This window comes from Periophthalmus magnuspinnatus, chromosome 5 (assembly GCF_009829125.3).
Source record: "Periophthalmus magnuspinnatus isolate fPerMag1 chromosome 5, fPerMag1.2.pri, whole genome shotgun sequence".
Taxonomy (NCBI): domain Eukaryota; kingdom Metazoa; phylum Chordata; class Actinopteri; order Gobiiformes; family Gobiidae; genus Periophthalmus; species Periophthalmus magnuspinnatus.
Window position 1 is genome coordinate 26,284,027 of NC_047130.1, and position 17,604 is coordinate 26,301,630.

Below are 17,604 nucleotides of genomic sequence, written 5' to 3' on the forward strand. Positions count from 1 at the left end.
TTATTGATCATTTTTAACGCGCAAACATACACAACATGGATTAGATCTGGCTTGGTCCTGGTTTAGTCCAAACTTTGAGACTCGCTGACGACAAATTTCATTTCATTTTTCACATGAATTGGCTCCTTCTCGTGTCTGTCTGTTTTTATGTCAGCCATTTGGACGTGGACCGTTCTCGCGCTTTGTGCCAAAACAACTGCAGTTCTTCAGGTCTATCACGCAGATGGTTTGAATCAGGCTCCGGGCGCTGCATCTGGATGTGTTTGGTTCAATGTGCCAACTTGCAACCAGGAGAGGCACAACTACACACAATTTAATAAAAGTAGATTGTAAATTAACGTTGGACAACATCAACACACAATTCTCTCACAGCTTCACTGGAGTTTTCTGGAGCTTCTTGTGACCCAAAGATCTGAGTTTACCTTTACATTGTCCTGTGTTTTTGTGTGTTTTTTTTACACCTCACTCTGGTGGTACATGCTCCAAAACGCTGTGGAGGTTTTCAGAAAGAGCTCACAGGCTGCACGTTTCCTCTGCTCCCAGGGGCCACAGCAGGACCTGGATCTTCTGAAACATCCACACGACTCGCGGCTGTGCTTCTCTCAAAGTCCAACTCCGTCCTGAAACACTTTGCAGCTTCATTTATGCCTCATTCAGTCACTTTTATACATGAATCAATCTAGAAACAGCCCCGACTGACCCTCTGTGTTTAGTTTTGAGTGGGACGGTGCACATTAAGAAACATAATAATAAAATAAATGTACCCGAGTCCCACAGTCCCTCTGCCAGACTCCCTGAAAGTTCAAATATATAAATAAATATACTGTATACACCATTTTGACATTGTCTTTGATGGATATGTGGGAATCAATGTGCACGTCTAAATATTTGAATTTGATTACTAGAAATATAAATATCTGATTGCGGTTTAAGTTCTTGACGCGCTTGTTAGTTTTTTAGCTTGTTTGCTTGTTTCACATGTGACAAAAATATTTAAATGGATATAATTTGAAGATCAAGTCGATTACAACCACTTTTCATGTTTTCTATTTAGCATCTTTGGGTGAGTCATGAAGGTTAAAGTTGCACTCACTTTTCTGCTTTTCTTCATCATTTCATTGTTTCTGGCTTTAAACATATTTGCACTTAGTGAATTTTCCTCCTTAGACCCGAGTTTTTTCATGGCTTTATTCATTTCTCTTTGTTATTTGGGCTGATTGGGACCAGATAAGTGTAAAAATACATAATTATCTTTTTATATTATGAGAAAAATCATGTCCACATTTGAGGACATTTGTTACTTTTTAATGATTGTGATTAAAAAAAATAATAATAATAAAATCACTTCATCACTTTGTCATCACATCATCTGAATAATAATTTCCAAAAAGTATTAAGTGCCAGCAACATTTTCCTGAGTAAAAACAAAATGAGAAACGATCTGTGTCTGTGTCTCTTGGATCAGTGTGTCTGATGTGAAGTTCTGCAGAAGGAGCTTTTAACAAAGTCCATGTTGAATCTAAACTATCACGTGTTAAACTCTTCTGTCACCTTTAAATGACAGTTTATGTGGACACCAGGACCTTGGAGAGAAAATTGTGGCCTAGACCAGTGGTCCCCAACCCTTTTATCACCGCGGACCGGGGGGGGTGTCATTTTGGTGAAATTGCCTTTGTTCTGACCTCTCTAAATTAAAATAATCACCACTATTGAACCCTCAGTAGTAAATGCACAAGTTTGGGGTCTTTGTAAAGGAAACACCCTATAGTTTTACCCACAGGTGTCAGAATCACTGTAAGTTTGTCTGCTGAGCATTTATACACTTTGGGGCGCAGATTGGTATTAGCTAATGCTAATGATACACATTTGACCCACAATAGCAGAATAAACCACACTTACCGATCAGGAACAACATCCAGTCCATCAGCACATCAGGTCCTCTGCTCCTCAGTCCATCATGATCTTCACTCGAACCGCTCCGGGTCCAGATGTCTCTAGTTTAACTTGTACAAACATCCACAGTGTCCTCGGTCGCGTACTTCCTTTGTTTTGTCCGTTTCGTCATGTTTAAAACGCAAAAGTGCTGCGAAACAGTGCGCCAGAGCGCGGGCCATCGGAACGTTAAGTGGTTAAGTTGACTCAAGTGACGGAAATGTAACCGAGAGAATCCGGTCATTTTTCAAAATAAAAGATTTTTCAAAATAAACGATTGTTCAGACTCAGATAATAAATACAACAGAAATAATTAATTATTTCTTGGACGGCCCGCGGCCCGGTACCAATTGATCCACTTCCCGGTACCGGTCCCCGGCCCCGGTGGTTGGGGACCACTGGCCTAGACAACCCAAAATGTGTTATCCACATGTCTGGAAGTCAGGTTCTAGGAGGTTAAAGATATTTTATTGTCGAAAAAGCAATGCAATACTTTTTTTTTTACAATGACTGGGTTGTTTCTCCACAGATCTGACCTGTAACTTCATTGGAACTGCCTGTAACTGCTTGTCTTTACGGCGCTAAATACATTGTGATGCTGTGGAACACGGTGGAACGAGCAGGTGACGGTCCCAGAAAGGTTATTTTGTGCATCTTTAAAGAAAATATTGAAGAATTTGTCCACAGCGTTCACGTTTTTCTTTGAGAGATCAGGTCGTGTTGGGAGTTCACCATCAAATCATTCTTATTTCTTGCACATTTTGCAGAATTCCTGTCTCTAAATAACACTTTTCTACACTGCATCCTGCTAAAATTAGGACCCTCATTTTCTCAAATACTAACATATGCTTCAACCACCTTTCCTTCTTTCTAAAAATAGATTAATTCCACGGGCCTGGTGAAACAGTACAAACTTTCTCAGTTGTAAACCCACACAGATGTTTACTGTTTTTGCCCCTGGGGTGTGTGATGTGATTAGAAAACACTTTTCATCATCACGTTCAGATGTCCCCGGGCTGCACCTGTACAGCTGTATGTTTTGTTTGTCTCTACTGGTCTTGGGGTGTAGTGGAATTAGTATATGGCAGATGTTTGGACAGCTCATCCCTCTGCTCTTATCCATCAGGCCGACATGACCGCGCTTTGCCAACTGCACACATCATTAAATAAAAACAGACTGGAGCTGGCCAACTGGAGCGCTCAGGCAGAACACGGCTGATCCACTGAACCATCACGTCATAAATAAAATAAAAAACAACTGACAGAACTTTTAAAATGTTTATGCTTCTTCATGAAATCGCCGTGAAGACCAAAGTTGATGATCGTTGCAGAAGGTTTAGATCACATTTTTGACAGTTTTTTTTTAGAGAGACAGTGAACTTGTGTTTGCTTTTGCTTTCAATTTGCCGTGGTGAGTTGTGCACAAACGTTAAGTCTTTTTGTCAGTTACTCCGTAGATACGTGGCAATTCGCCCATGTTAAAGTTGTTTTTACCACCACTGAAAAAGAGTCGGAGTCGCGTGTGCAGCTTCTTGCAGCTCGAACCTGATACTTTTAGAAATATACACCGCCTGGCCAAAAAAAAAGTCACACGTTCACTTCTGCAACGTCACGAGATTTATTTCCATCCCGTGTTGCATAAATTTTTCACCTTTTGCATTGATGATGGTCGAGTCTGACGCTGCACAAAGCTTCTCCAGCACAAAGATTCTCAATGGGGTTAAGGCAGGGGCGTCAAACTCATTTTCACCGAGGGCCACATCAACAAAATGGCCGCCATCAAGAACCAGATGTGACTGTGCAGCAGGATAAATGTCACTAAGTGTAAACAAACGTCACGTAAAATAAATGTAATAACTTTCTGTATTTATTGCTTATTCAAGTTGCAGATATTACATGTCTGCGTAACTGCGTATCCCCTGATTATCTGACATTTTTAAAAGCGTGTATCGGACTCACACTCAGCCGTAACAGAGCGAGTTTCACTGATGCGAGTTTTTTCGGTTGTGGCTTTTGTGAACATATTCTGCTGTAATTATGTTCTTTTAATTATTGGACACTTTGTTGTTTTTCTTGAAGGTTTAACTTTTACACACTTAACTCTGTGTTTGGTGTCAAAATGCCGACGTAGATTGTACTTTTTCAAAACTGGCCCCGCCTCATAACACAAAAAACACGCAGGTTTCCTCTTCCTGAACATTTTGGGATCATTATTTGCACATATTTCTCAGTTCCATTTGTTGGGAAAGTCTCATTAGTTTATGGTCAGTGCACACATTGAAGCAGCATAGACGTATTTTAAAATGACAGTCATGCCTTTTAATTTACCTTCTCGCGGGCCACATAAAATGATCTGGTGGGCCGCATTTGGTCCCCGGGCCTTGAGTTTGACACATGTGTGTTAAGGTCTGGACTCTGTGGTGGAGAGGAGGAGACGATCTGTTTGCTTAATTAAACCCAGGTGGATACTTTTCTTTTTGTGGCCAGACGGTGTAAGTTCCACGTTTTCAATCAAGAACAATGTCTGTCTTTTGTTTATTCCTACTTCTACCTGAAAAAGCTAAAACGCCAGTCTGCACAGTAATGAGAAAATCTGTTTGGAGACTAAAACTCAAAACAAACAAGTCTGGCGAAGCTTTAAGGACTTTAAAAACACGGAGGAGCTTCGGCTAACCAGGCTAAAGACGTAGATCCGGGATTTTAGTTTGTGTCATCAGTGATAAGCGTGCCTCGTTTTTCCTCAGTTTTCAGCAATATTTGTAAATCTATTTAGCTAAATATTGAGCCTTAATCTCAAAATGTGTCTGGTGACTTGGTGCACACGTCGCTGACACACACACAGCTGACTGCTCCAGGTGTTTGGCTGGATTTCCGTTTGCACAGACTCAGCCTTTGTCTTTTAAATCAGCGCTGCCAGGTACAGCCACACACAGAGATGACAAGAGAAGAAGAGTTCTCTATTCATCAGCTTCTGCAGGAATGTGTGCAGCTGTCTCACCTCCGAGGTCAGAACCAGAGCTTTCCCATGATCCTCTGCGTACGGGTCAGGTACAGACACAAAACAGTTCACATGCATTTGTAGAAGTAACATAATATTGTGTTGTTTTCACGTTTAGGAAGAGGCAGTGCGACCGGACCCTCTTAACACGCTTTTTATTGCACCGAAAAAGGCTCAACTCTCTACAAACCGCGGAAATGTTGGTTTAGACGACAATATTCCACAGTTTGACAGATGGAGAATGTTCCAAAGTCTGGTCTTAACTCTCTTTTTCCTAAACAGAAACAAAATACATCTTTATCTCCTCTGGTGCAATAATAAAAGTCCAAACAGAAAAGGAACATAAAGCAAAAAATACATAAATTAAATGTAAAATTAGATCTACAGGTGATACATGTGAAGGCAAAAGTCCAAGAGCAAATAGTATCGCACAGATTACAGGTTTTGTCATAGTCAGAGGAGCTGTTTCAGTCTGACGAGGATAATGTTGTTTTTGATGAAACGAGGAGTCCAATCTCAGCCAAAATGAGTCGTTTCCATTTGTGCTGCTTGATACGAGTCTGATGGTGTGTTTTGTGTTTTCCTTCACTGCCTTTTTTTCTACATTTGCTGTTTTCACTGTTCAGAAATTAAAATTTGATGCTCATTGTGGTATTTCTGAAAAAACACAAATGCTCCGTTGTGCAGTACAGTTCAGCCTTGTTCTGGTAATTCTCTTTTTTGGCCTTTTCTTTACGTTTTACAGGAAAATGCCATGGCAGATCTGGAGAAACAGGGAGCCAATTTGAGCAGTGCATAATCTAAACTCGGCTCACAGTGCAGCTCGATCCCTCTGAGGCCCGAGTCCCGCTGAGCACCTGCTGGCAGCACATACATAATTCATGAAATCAGTCACTGATTAAGCCAATGGTGTGAATAGCTGTTTTTGACAAAACAATCAGACAAACTTTTATTTTTTTTTTACAGTTTTGTATGTAAGTTCATAACCTCTGACCTTTAAATCAAACGCCTGGCTTCAGGTTAAATGCTTTCAGTTTCAAAGATCATTAGGTTTGTGCAGTGAACAGTCGGCAATAATAACTCTGAGATACTGAGGGGTTTGAGACACTTTTGAAACTTTGTGAATTTATTTTCCTTAGAGCATCCAACCTCTGTCTTACTTTTACTTTGTCCACTGTGTCAATCTTAAGCCTGAACAGAGGAGACGTTTGCACTAGAAAACTCATAAAATATGTTAAATCCTCAGTAAATAAGTGATAAGTTACAGTTATTTGAAAACGATAAGGCTGCACTGGTTCATCTGCACTACTTTGAACTCAGTGTCAGAAATGAAGTAGTTGTAGTAACAATCGAAGGAGCTGTAGTAACAAGCAGCAGAGTAAAAGTCTTTTTTGTGAGAGTATGAAGTCTAGTTTTATTGTGCACAAACGTTGCCCAGATAATGTCTTTCTAAAAGGTATTGTATCATTTGTATGTTTGTATTTTTGACATAAACTGAGGGTTGTTGTTCCAAAGAGCAGTCCTGGTGGCGTCTCGTGCACCTTCCACATAAGCCTCAGACTCTGCCACTTCTGAGCTCTCTCCTTGTTTCTTTCGGGCGCAGTGACATAATCCAAAATTCCCCTCGAGTGTGTTTATTGTTCATAGTCAGCGTCGAGCTATTAGCCTCCATCTGAGGGCACAAGATGAAAGTGAGCCGCTTCCTGTCGACCGGTCCAGGGCGAGGCGGAGTGCACGTCTGTCAGTGCCAAGCGATTTCTGTGAGTCCAAAAACAAAATCCAGACAAGCAGGTCGTCCAATAGCATCAACCCAAACGGGACAGGCGCTGATACAAACGTACATGTAGAAACGAGGGAAGGGTCAATATCAAACTGCTGGACCCACCGTCCAAACAGCAGATGGTACAGTTTAAGTCAAGTTCACCACCAAAAGGGATGGATTAGCCAGTACAGACCAAACTGTGTTTATTGGATCGAATGGATCTGCCAATACCACGAACAAAGTGAATATCTGCACCAGAACAGAGAACGAGACCAGAACCAGAACAGATAATAATGGTAATAATGAAAATACAGGAAAGGCAAGTTTATTTGTACAGCACAATTCATACACGAGGTAATTCAAAGTGCTTTACTGCATAAGACATTGAAATCACAATAAAACAAAACATAAATAATCACAAATAATCATCATAACATTAACATTAAAGGAGAAAAGTGTAGAATAAACCCCTTTCAGTCACAGCAGATAAACAGAACCGTTTGAGTCTGGATTTAAACATTGTCAAAGTCGAGGTCTGAGTCACATCTTCAGGAAGAATGTTCCAGGTTTTAGCTGCACAAAAATGAAACTCTGATTCTCCAGGTTTAGTCCTGACTCTGGACCAGCAGGAGGCCGGTCCGTGAAGTCCTCAGAGTGTGAGATGGTTCATGTGGCTCTAACATGTCTGAGATGAACTTTAAAGTCTCTGAGCCACAGGAGCCACAGACCTGAGCCACAGGACACATGTGTGAAGTACTTCCTGGTTCTAGTTCTGGATGTTCTGGATGTTCTGGATGTTCTGTTCTGTTCTGTGGCTCGTTTGGAGAGGCCAGTGATCAGGACGTTACAGTCGTCTAACCCAGTGGTCCCCAACCACCGGGCCGCGGACCGGTACCGGTCCGTGGATCAATTGGTACCGGGCCGCGGGCCGTCCAAGAAATAATTAATTATTTCTGTTGTATTTATTATCTGAGTCTGAACAATCGTTTATTTTGAAAAATCTTTTATTTTGAAAAATGACCGGATTCTCTCGGTTACATTTCCGTCACTCGAGCGCCGACAACTTAACCACTTAGTTCCGACGGCCCGCGCGCGTTACACGTTACAACTTTACAGCAATGTACGTGTATTTCTGCGTCACCCACACAAACAATCTACACATCAAATGAAAGCTACGACATTCATCTTTCTGAATATGTAAACCATTTACACCTCAAATCACCACAGTGCTGACAGGAAAGACGTTTTTACAGAGAAGTCAGAAATGTGAATCTGGACTTCACTTACCATTGAGGCTCTGGTTCTGTCAAACATCAACATATTCACACAAAGTTGGTCTCATTCGTTCTGTAAAGGTCCAGAGAATATAATCCAGTCAAGAAATGATGTTCACAAAGGAAGTTAGAGCCTCCATGTCCAATCTGCTGCAGGAAAGTGAAATCTGTTCCGTCACTTCTCTGCATAAAAAAAACGAGACTGGATATAAAGATCCGCGCGTAAAATTATGCGCACGTATTGCGTAATTTTACGCAGCAGTTTTGCGTTTTAAACATGACGAAACGGACAAAACAAAGGAAGTACACGACCGAGGACACTGTGGATGTTTGTACAAGTTAAACTAGAGGCATCTGGACCCGGAGCGGCTCATGGAACCGAGTGAAGATCTTATGATGGACTGAGGACCAGAGGACCTGATGTGCTGATGGACTGGATGCTGTTCCTGATCGGTAAGCGGGGTTTATTCTGCTATTAACTTAATTGTGAGTCAAATGTGTATCATGTGTAATCATTAGCATTAGCATTAGCCCCCCCACTAGACCAATGGTTTAATCTACTGGACACAAATGCAGGATAAGTCTCTGAGTCTGGTTTTGACAGTTTACCTTTGATTTTTGACATGTTTTTAGATGTAAAAAGCTGCAGATGTTATTGATTTGATGTGGCTGTTAAAGTTCAAGTCTGAGTCCATTATTACCTCTAGGTTTTACACATAAAATATAATATACAGCTCTTTTCTGGACACTCACACTTTACATCACAGTATTCACTCCACTCTTGGTGCTAAGCTACTGTACTGTACTGTACTTCTGTACTACTGTAATAAACATCTGCAACTGTCCTGGGCGGAGTTACAGAAACAAGCCTCACACAATATTCAGAACAAATGAGGAGTTACAAACCAAGTCGTCATTTTACATCACTCAAATCAAGACAGAGAGCAGGAGCGAGTTACAAATACATAATCAATAAAGAAAAGAGATCGATAAGGCTCCGCACAAACCCACAGTCTGTCCTTTTAGTGTGAGGCAGGTCTTTTCCCAGAGTTTCCCCTTTGGCATCGCTCTGAGCAGCATGAGTCACTTCTGCTGTTTATTGGATGTAGTTTGTAGTATTAGTTGTTTTATTCACTAACTTAATAGCAAACTTTAAGCTTTAAGAGAGAGAAACTTTGATTTAAGCCGTGGCTAATGCTCCGGCACGTGCAGCACATTCTCAGCAGATGAAAAAGAGCTGAGTACAGATGGACGCAGCGTGGGCCTGGCACACGGGGGTTCACCTGGAGGGCTCGATTCACTGCAAATGTCTCCATGTTCTGACTGCGCTGGGCATTTGGTTACAGTAATGGTGTTAGAAGAGCGAGTGGTGCCGGGCAGGGCCACTCTGTCCCCTGCTGCGTCGGGCTAATGGAGATTCCAGAAAACTACACCACCCATTTCCTCTATCTACCCAGAATTCATTTCTGTGCTGCATATCCTTTCTTTTTCTCCAAAGCCTGCAGTCTGTACCAAGAAGACAACTTAATTTAGCAGAGTATTTGTCCATAACGTGCCTGATATTGTGCTGTGGATCTGGAGCTGAAATCTATTTGCTAAAGTTTGGTTTCCATTAGGTCTGGATCATTACAGAAATCAAATAATTCCCCTAAGGCTCATCTGATATGTTATATTCTATCAAAAAATCAAAGCCATTTGACCTCACCATGCAAGTTTAGATTGAATTCTTTTTTTGGATGTAACAAACTCAGAAATGAGCATGTCCAAAATTAATATTGTCTTGAACAATGAACTGATTACATCTAATCCGACGCTGCTCACACACAGACATGGGCCATATTAAGACACATCTGCTGCAGAATAATCCTGATTTTTCTTATTAAACCAAACTATTTTTTGGCTGTATTTGTCCCTATAAAATGCCTGGTTTGAATCAATACACAAACACTGATATTAGACATTCACTGTCTCAGTCTGTTCTATCTGGGCATTGTTTGCTCGGCCAAATGAGAATCCACTTCTGGGGATGTGCCCAGACCTAATTGCAACATGCTGCATTTATTTCTATAGAGTGAAACCACATCTATCCCAGTCACTCTACCTTCAAAGCTCAAAGCTGCATCCTGGGAATAATTTGATGCATTTATTCCACACAAATCTCAGCCAGGAAACATACTGACAGAATTAAGAAAAAGTCCTAATTCATGCTTTAGTGTGTACACTTCAAATACCAGGACAAAAACTACTTAAAAGCTGGTTCTTGTCCAGATGGCATTTGTTTGGTTTTTTGGAGCTCGTTGCATCATCAAGTGGCTAATTTCCCTCGTCCGGACTCTGACACGGCAAATCTGGACGCGCGAGATCAGAGCACCTGATCAGCACAGACGAGACGTTTCAGCCTCTTTATTGTACAAAATAAATCAAATAAATATTTGATCAACATGGACAGGATGTTTCAGCCTCTTTATTGTACTAAATAAATAAAATAAATCAGATTTGTTCTTGAGAAGCACCAGTTGAAATGAGGTTTTCTGCATTTGTTCCGAGTCCAGGAGTTGGCAGATTGATCAGTACAAACCGCAGTTGTGTCCTTAAGCAGGAAATAAAGGTGCACTTTGTAACTTTTCTGGTGTGGGTTTTTAGCTTTGCCTGGAGTTTCACAGTGTGGCATTAAATATACACATTTTGCATTTATTATATTTCAGATGTTTGATCGTGAACCGAACTAAAGAAGCATAGACCTGTGTGTGTGTATGTGTATGTGTGTGTACATGTGTGTGAAATGTGTGCGGCTGTTGGTTTTTGTGTTCTTTTTTGTTGTGCGTCTCGGTCCAGCAGCCTGACAGGATTAAGCTTTGTTAAACTCTTGCATTTAGGCAGATGTATTTGCATTTACTTGTTTTAATATGTATTGTTCCTTTAATAAATAAATACAAATTCAATTCCTCGTCTCAGTCCTTTTATGAATCACAAACTTATGTACACACAAGCTTGTCACCATGGAGATACAGAAGTTTAATGCCATACTGTGGAGAGACACTCAGTACAGGCATCTTATTTGAAGCTTAATTAAGTGTAATAAATAATTAAGTGTTGAAAAACTTTGCTGGTTTTTAAAGACCCACTTTTTAATTTCCAAAACTGAAACTGACTTTAAGCGTCTGTCATTACCTGAGATTAACCGACACAAGTGTAAGAACTGCAAAGAATATTTCCCCTCAAAACACAGTTAACACATTAGAAAAACAGATCAAACTTGCTCATTTGACTGTTATTTATCCTGCAAAAAAACTACAGCTTTATATGAGTAAAAGTTAAAACATTATGAGACATTCTGCGCCAACATCAGCCAGGAAATCGTTTTATTACATCCAATAAAAGACCCACTGATCTACACGAAACTAATGCCACGAAAACCATAACCAACCCAGCTAATTTTCCTGGATTGACACCGATATCAGAATCTAAAATCGTACTGGTGCGTCTCTACAGATTTACCGAAGTGGTGCAAAGTGTCTGTAACTGTGACCGCACATGACGACAGCTCCTGGGGTCGTTTTAATGGTCCGTCTGTCGGCTGGTCCCCAAACGCTCCCCACAAATCTCACCCCGCTGCTGTCTGAGAGTCAAAGTTTTATGGCTCGCGAGTACAGTCAGCTGTTATAGTTGTTAATAAAAGTATTTTCAATCAAATTAATTCAGGTAAATGTTACTTTAAGACAGAAAAAGTACTGGTTAGCATTTGCAGTAGCCTAGTGTAATAATTGTATCACGTTCTGCATTGTTTTTTATCGTTTTATAGAATTAGCTCTGATATTTCCTGCATTGCGTTTAAAAATAACAGTTATAATCCAATGTTAGACCGTGGTTTCATTTGACCCATTGTCCGATATGACGTATATTAGTATTGATGAGGCAGCGAGGCCGACCGAGACAGTAAAAACTCGCCGACCTGCTGACGTCTGACATGCGTGCCTCTCCAGTGACCCATGAGTGAAGAGTTCATGGGAGTCCTGTCTATTGTTTTAGCTCTTCATTCATCACCTCTTATCTGCTCATCTCAGCAGTAGGACCTCAGCGCTAAACTTTGATCATCAGGGCGATAGTCGACACGAGCGAGGCCGTTCTGAAGCGTGTTCGTTCAAGCTCACATTCTCCTTTGCAGATGCTTGTTTTACCAAATCTTTTTCTAGTTTTAAATGATTTTAATACCGGCTGAATGAAAATAAATAATCTTGATTGACAATAGTGTTGGTATTAAATGTGCGAGTCAATCAGGAAATGCAAAAACTCTAGAACCGCTCCTAAGAAGGACAATTAAGGATTCAATCATCTTCAGTCATCAATCCAACTATTGTAATCACTGACAATCAAACTGTTCATAAAACACATTTGACAAACTGACAGATGACGAGAGCTTTGTGAGATTAGACAAATAAATGGACAACAACACGGACCATCGTGCGGTTGGACGTCTCTCGTTTAATCAAGGTTAAGAGCTTCCACTTTAAATGTACACGCAAGACCCTTAAAGTCTCAGCAGTGGCCGGTGGTTCAAGTCGTCCCAAGAGGCCAATAAAGAGCTGGAAACGGAAATAAAGGAGTGCACTTTGGTCAGACCTGTGAAGTGCGAAGGCGAGCTCAGAATTCCACCGTTTCTCTTATTATGTAGACTTTGTTTTCGCCATGTTTAACTCATACTTTTTCCTTTTTTTTGCAGGTTTTTCCGGCTTACGCAGACCTTTGAATTGCACCTTTGTTGTCGTAGCGTGCACTAACATTTGTTTCACGTGAGAATGTTAACTATAAAACAACAAACGGACAAACGAGTCTTTCCACACACTGGTCTCGAGTGTGACTAACAAGGTCGTGTCAAGTAACTTAGGAGAACTTTTTCAGCGTTCTGCAGACAGCATTAGAGCGAGGCCACGTACTTGTTGGTTTGTCTGTTGATTGTAAAGGAACTTTTATGGATTTAAGTCTATGTGCAGATCCTTTTTTTCTACAAATGTTGGAACAAAACGAGATATTTTACACCGTTGTTTCTCTCAACTCTGTAAAAAAATACTTCAAATTTGTCACTTTTGCTGTATTTGCTTTCAATTGAGCAGCTTTTACCATTGTCAGTGATACATTTGTCCTTATTTCTGACCTTCCTAATCATCGTTTTGTCCTGCCTACAGTATGTAACTCACAGCTTTAACGTGTCGCTGTATGTCAGACCTTACACTACCTGCTGGGACACACTGGTTCCCTATGACCTGTTTCTATAGTCCGCCTGCCGTCTGTGGAGTGACCTTCCTGATGGGATTTCCTCCTGCCAACTGGGGAAACTTTGGGCTCCCTCCTCCTCCTCCTCCTGCTCCTCCTCGTCCTCCTCCCTTCCCCCGGTCTCCTGCCTGCCCCCGCCTGCCTCTGCACCGCTGCTGCTGCTCTGCTTGGGACAAAAGGCTCCCACTTTGAGCCTCACAAAACTGACAGACAGCAGTCCTCAGAACATCCCGTCTCACACCAGGACACTAAAGTAGATGCAACACGATGGGGGCTTCTTCTTTTTGGTTTTTACAAGATTAAAAACAGTTTTGATCAGCAGAAAGCTAACTGTTGGATGTTGAGGTACACCATTTCAGCGGAAACATGTTTATTTTTTTATGATTTTAAGTTGGATTTTTAATTTGACACATTTTAAACGAGAAGACAATCCGTGGTAAGTTCTGGAAGTTGATGCTTTTGATGGAATTTCTTAACATCTTGGCTACTACTGACTGTTTACTTATTTATTAATCATCATTCAGCCACACGAGCTAGTCCCAAGCCTGTATAAAACGAAGCAACTGGGTGCAAAACGATGATAAATCAATAAATAATATCCCAACATGCACAGAGGACGCCTGTTGAGGAGGAAAAGCACAGCCCTTCTGCATGTACAGTCTCTTTTGCCATGTGCATGATATTACTGAGATCAGCTGGGAGTGAGTCAACAGAGGAACCCCCATCACTCACCTCACGCCTTTGTACTTTGCATTCTTTGCGCTCATGTGGGCTGCAAGCTGCTATTAAGCTATATGTCACTTTGACTGACGCACTACATCCTTTTCTTTTGCACAGATTGCTGAGCTAGTGACAAAATCTGGGAGCAATCCAGGGTTACTGTCCCCATGTGGGTCTGTTTCAGGAAATGGGAAAGTTTGAACATTTACTGAGAGGAAATGTTGCAGGGTTTTCGATTTCGACAGTTTATGGAGGGATTGTGGAATTTAACGGTAAAGCTAGATGATATAATTATTGATATTAACATTAACAACGTGTGACAATTGCACACAGCGAGGGTAATTGAGTTTTGTTTTTTTTGTTTGTTTTTTTTAAATCTGTCCCTTTGAAAAGTGTTAAACCACATTGACCCGTTTGTTTATCTGAAAGCAACACCACAAATGTCCTGAAAACCATTTGTGCTCATTTAGACCAGCGGGTTGATTGCTAACAACATTATAACGAGGATAATTTTTGAAATACTCCAGAAGCATTACGTTTTGGCAGTGCTCCAAAGTATGTTTAATATATTTTCCTCAACTGCACAGTGATTCAAAGGATATGAATGCAGCTAATGGTGATGAGGACCTGTCTTAATGTTTAGCCAGCTACAGTTCAACGTCGTAAAAAAAACTAGACTCAATGAGTTTAATGCTGAAGCCAGATGTTGGCCCGCATATATTGTGAAGAATAAATTATATGTGTCTGCTTTTGCTTTCCTCTCTTTTAGGTAATCCATGAACGCAGTATGTCTGGATCTTTGACGTCAGCTTAAGGTTTTTGGACACAAGACTTCTTCTACCTTTACCTGACGCAATGGCCAGCTTTACACAAACGCTCCTAAAGTTTTCATTTGTTTTATACATTTCTATTCCTGGATTGCACTGCCAGCAAGATTGCACCGGTGTGGACTGTCCTCTTTTGAACAACTGCATCGAGGAAGTTCTCGAAGCAGGTGCGTGTTGTGCTTCGTGTTTGCGCAAAGGCTGCACTTGCGAAGGATACCAATACTACGACTGTCTAAACGCTGGATTCAAGAATGGGAAAGTACCAGAAGGAGACTCTTACTTTGTAGATTACGGCAGCACTGAGTGTTTGTGTCCAGCAGGGGGTGGCAGAATCAGTTGCCATTATATCAGCTGCCCCGAAATGCCCCCAAACTGCATAGATATGTCCGAGCCGGTCGATGGGTGCATGCAGTGCGAGCGCATCGGCTGCATTCACAACGAGCAAAAGATTGAAGCGGGGCATTCTTTTCACATCGATCCCTGCCAGGTTTGCCACTGCCCCAATGAAGGAGGGACGCCCATGTGCTACCCTGTGCCAAACTGCAGTCCAGAGAATGTCCAAAAAGCGATGTTAAATGGACCGCCGCAGGATGAGTCCGTTATTCAACACAACACGTACCCTTACATGTTTAACCAGCAAGATCACATGGGTCAGTTCCCCACGCCTCATCACATTCCACCTGAGGGGAATCTACCTCTTTTCAAAACACCTGACATGGACAATGAAGAGATGGAGGACTACGATTATGGACCCACTGACTTTCCAGACACCTACCGTCATCCTTTGGCTTCTTTTACGCCTTTCAACAAAGACAGAAACCTAATGCCTCATAACGGAGATCAAACCAACAAATTTGAACTTAAAGAACGCTTTGGAGTTCACAACTACTTTTCAGAGATAGCAGGAAGACCTACAAGAATCCCAACATCTTCTAGAGAGACTACCTCTCAGCCACTGGACTATGAAGACGTCACTACTTCTTGGAAACTTTCAAAGAGTCCTACGTTCACAGACTTGACAGATTTCAAGTATTCTTTAAAGGAACGTAAGCATTTTGGTAGTTTTGTTCTTCCACTAGAGAAAGAACTGGGCATTGATGAACTTCTAGAGGATCCAGGCTTAGAGAACTCAGTTAATCTTCATGAAAGTTCAGAGGTCGAGACTAAAGCATCTTTGAGAAATCAGATCAACTCGAGTAGTCGAAGTCAAGACAATGGACACATGGATTTAAATGTTCTTAATCTTCCGCCATATACTGTAGAAAACCCACTTCAAAACACAGACGTAACTCCTACTTCAGGCCCGGAGGAGCAGTTTGCGGACGAATACTACGACGAGGGTGAAGACGTAGTGCCTTTGGAGAATGTTACAGCGCTTCAGGACTACGGTGTGCTTTACAACGTTAACCCAGTCAATCAGGAAAAAGGTAATGAGAAACCAGAGAGCAGAAACGCCACTCCGACCTACAGACAAGCAACCCCAGAATCTACAACGTCTACGACTTCTGCTGCAACTACTACTATTACTACTACTCCCTACCAAGCAACATCTTCAGCTTATTTAACCACGACGGCAAAACCACTGTTACATTTCAAGCAAGAAGTAAACAGCACCTACCAAAACCCCAGAGACAAGGCCGTTTACGTCGCTCCTAAGGTGGAAGAACCGCGGAAGGTTGCATCGGAGAAAGACATTTCTGATCAGTTTGGATTACACAGCAGATCTGAAGGTAAGTTAGAAGATTTGTATATAGTGTCACCCTCGCCACAGTGTATTTAAAGTCAAATGTAATGTTGCTTATTGATTTAGCCGAATATCTGGTCCTGATTGAGCAAACGTTGTCGAGGTTTGGACGGAGCATGCAACAGGACTGATGTGGTCATATTTAAGTGAAAGAAGTCTATTAGTAAAGAGTTTTGCGGGGTATTTCCTGAACAATCCACCATCTTTCTGTGTAAAATCGACATTGTGAAGTGCTTTAAACCTCACACGTCTGTTTGTATAGTAGGATCTTTTTGCTCGTTGTCCTAAATTCCTTAACAAACCAACTTATTATCTAAAGAGGAAAAGACATTGCTTGCTTAACGTCGATTCAGAAGCAGGGAGTGGACAAATCTTTCCACTAAACATCCCCTTTTAGTGACTCCACCACTACCTCTGAGTCTGGGCACTTTCCCGCAGAAGTTTTGCTGCTCGTTGCCTCACATGTCCCACAGGAGCCGTCAGAGATGTTAGTGCTTAAATCCATTCATAAATCCTGGTGAGTTCTTACCCCAGCTACTTACGCTCGCGCTCAGGGAAAGTGCAACACAACAGCAACAGTGTTCAAAAGAGTTTTACTTCTGCACTCAGACCTGGGTGTAATACAAGAATTAGCTACTTTCTTCACAGATCAGTCCCTTAATGGTATAAATATAAAACTAAATCATAGAGACTCTAAGTTGCACTAAGAATATTGTTCCAAAAGTCGAGTATTTGGCTCACAATGGCAGTTTTTTGTACTTTTTGTTAATGATTACACAGCGGGACGAGTATTCTGCAAAAAGAGCTGTATGATATTTTGAAGTAAGGCTGAAAAGTCCATCTGAGAATGTATTGCCGTAGCTGTGGAGTTATCAGTTTCTCTGGCAGGCTGCTTCTGTCACAGATAGTGCGTCCTCAGATAGTAACGCTGCAGCCCACTGGCAGGTGATGGGGCAGGACAGCGCTCTCCCCACGGCTGATAATGAAGTTTATCAGAGTCTACGGCACATGGGCTAAGTATAGAAGCAGCACTGAAGCACGCAGGACAAGTCTTTAACGTCTGTCAGGCTCTTTTT

At 41.5% G+C, this 17,604-nt stretch overlaps 1 protein-coding gene across 1 annotated transcript in view; it reads left to right on the forward strand.

Annotated features, from left to right (window-relative positions):
• The first annotated feature begins 13,416 nt into the window (after positions 1-13,416).
• fbln2 (fibulin 2) overlaps positions 13,417-17,604 on the forward strand; it is a 31,463-nt gene continuing 27,275 nt past the window's right edge. The window contains exons 1-2 of the mRNA XM_033967283.2: positions 13,417-13,673; positions 14,727-16,514. Coding sequence (XP_033823174.1) covers positions 14,813-16,514 — 1,702 coding nt within the window. The 5' untranslated portion in view covers positions 13,417-13,673; positions 14,727-14,812. The remainder of the gene's footprint in view (positions 13,674-14,726; positions 16,515-17,604) is intronic.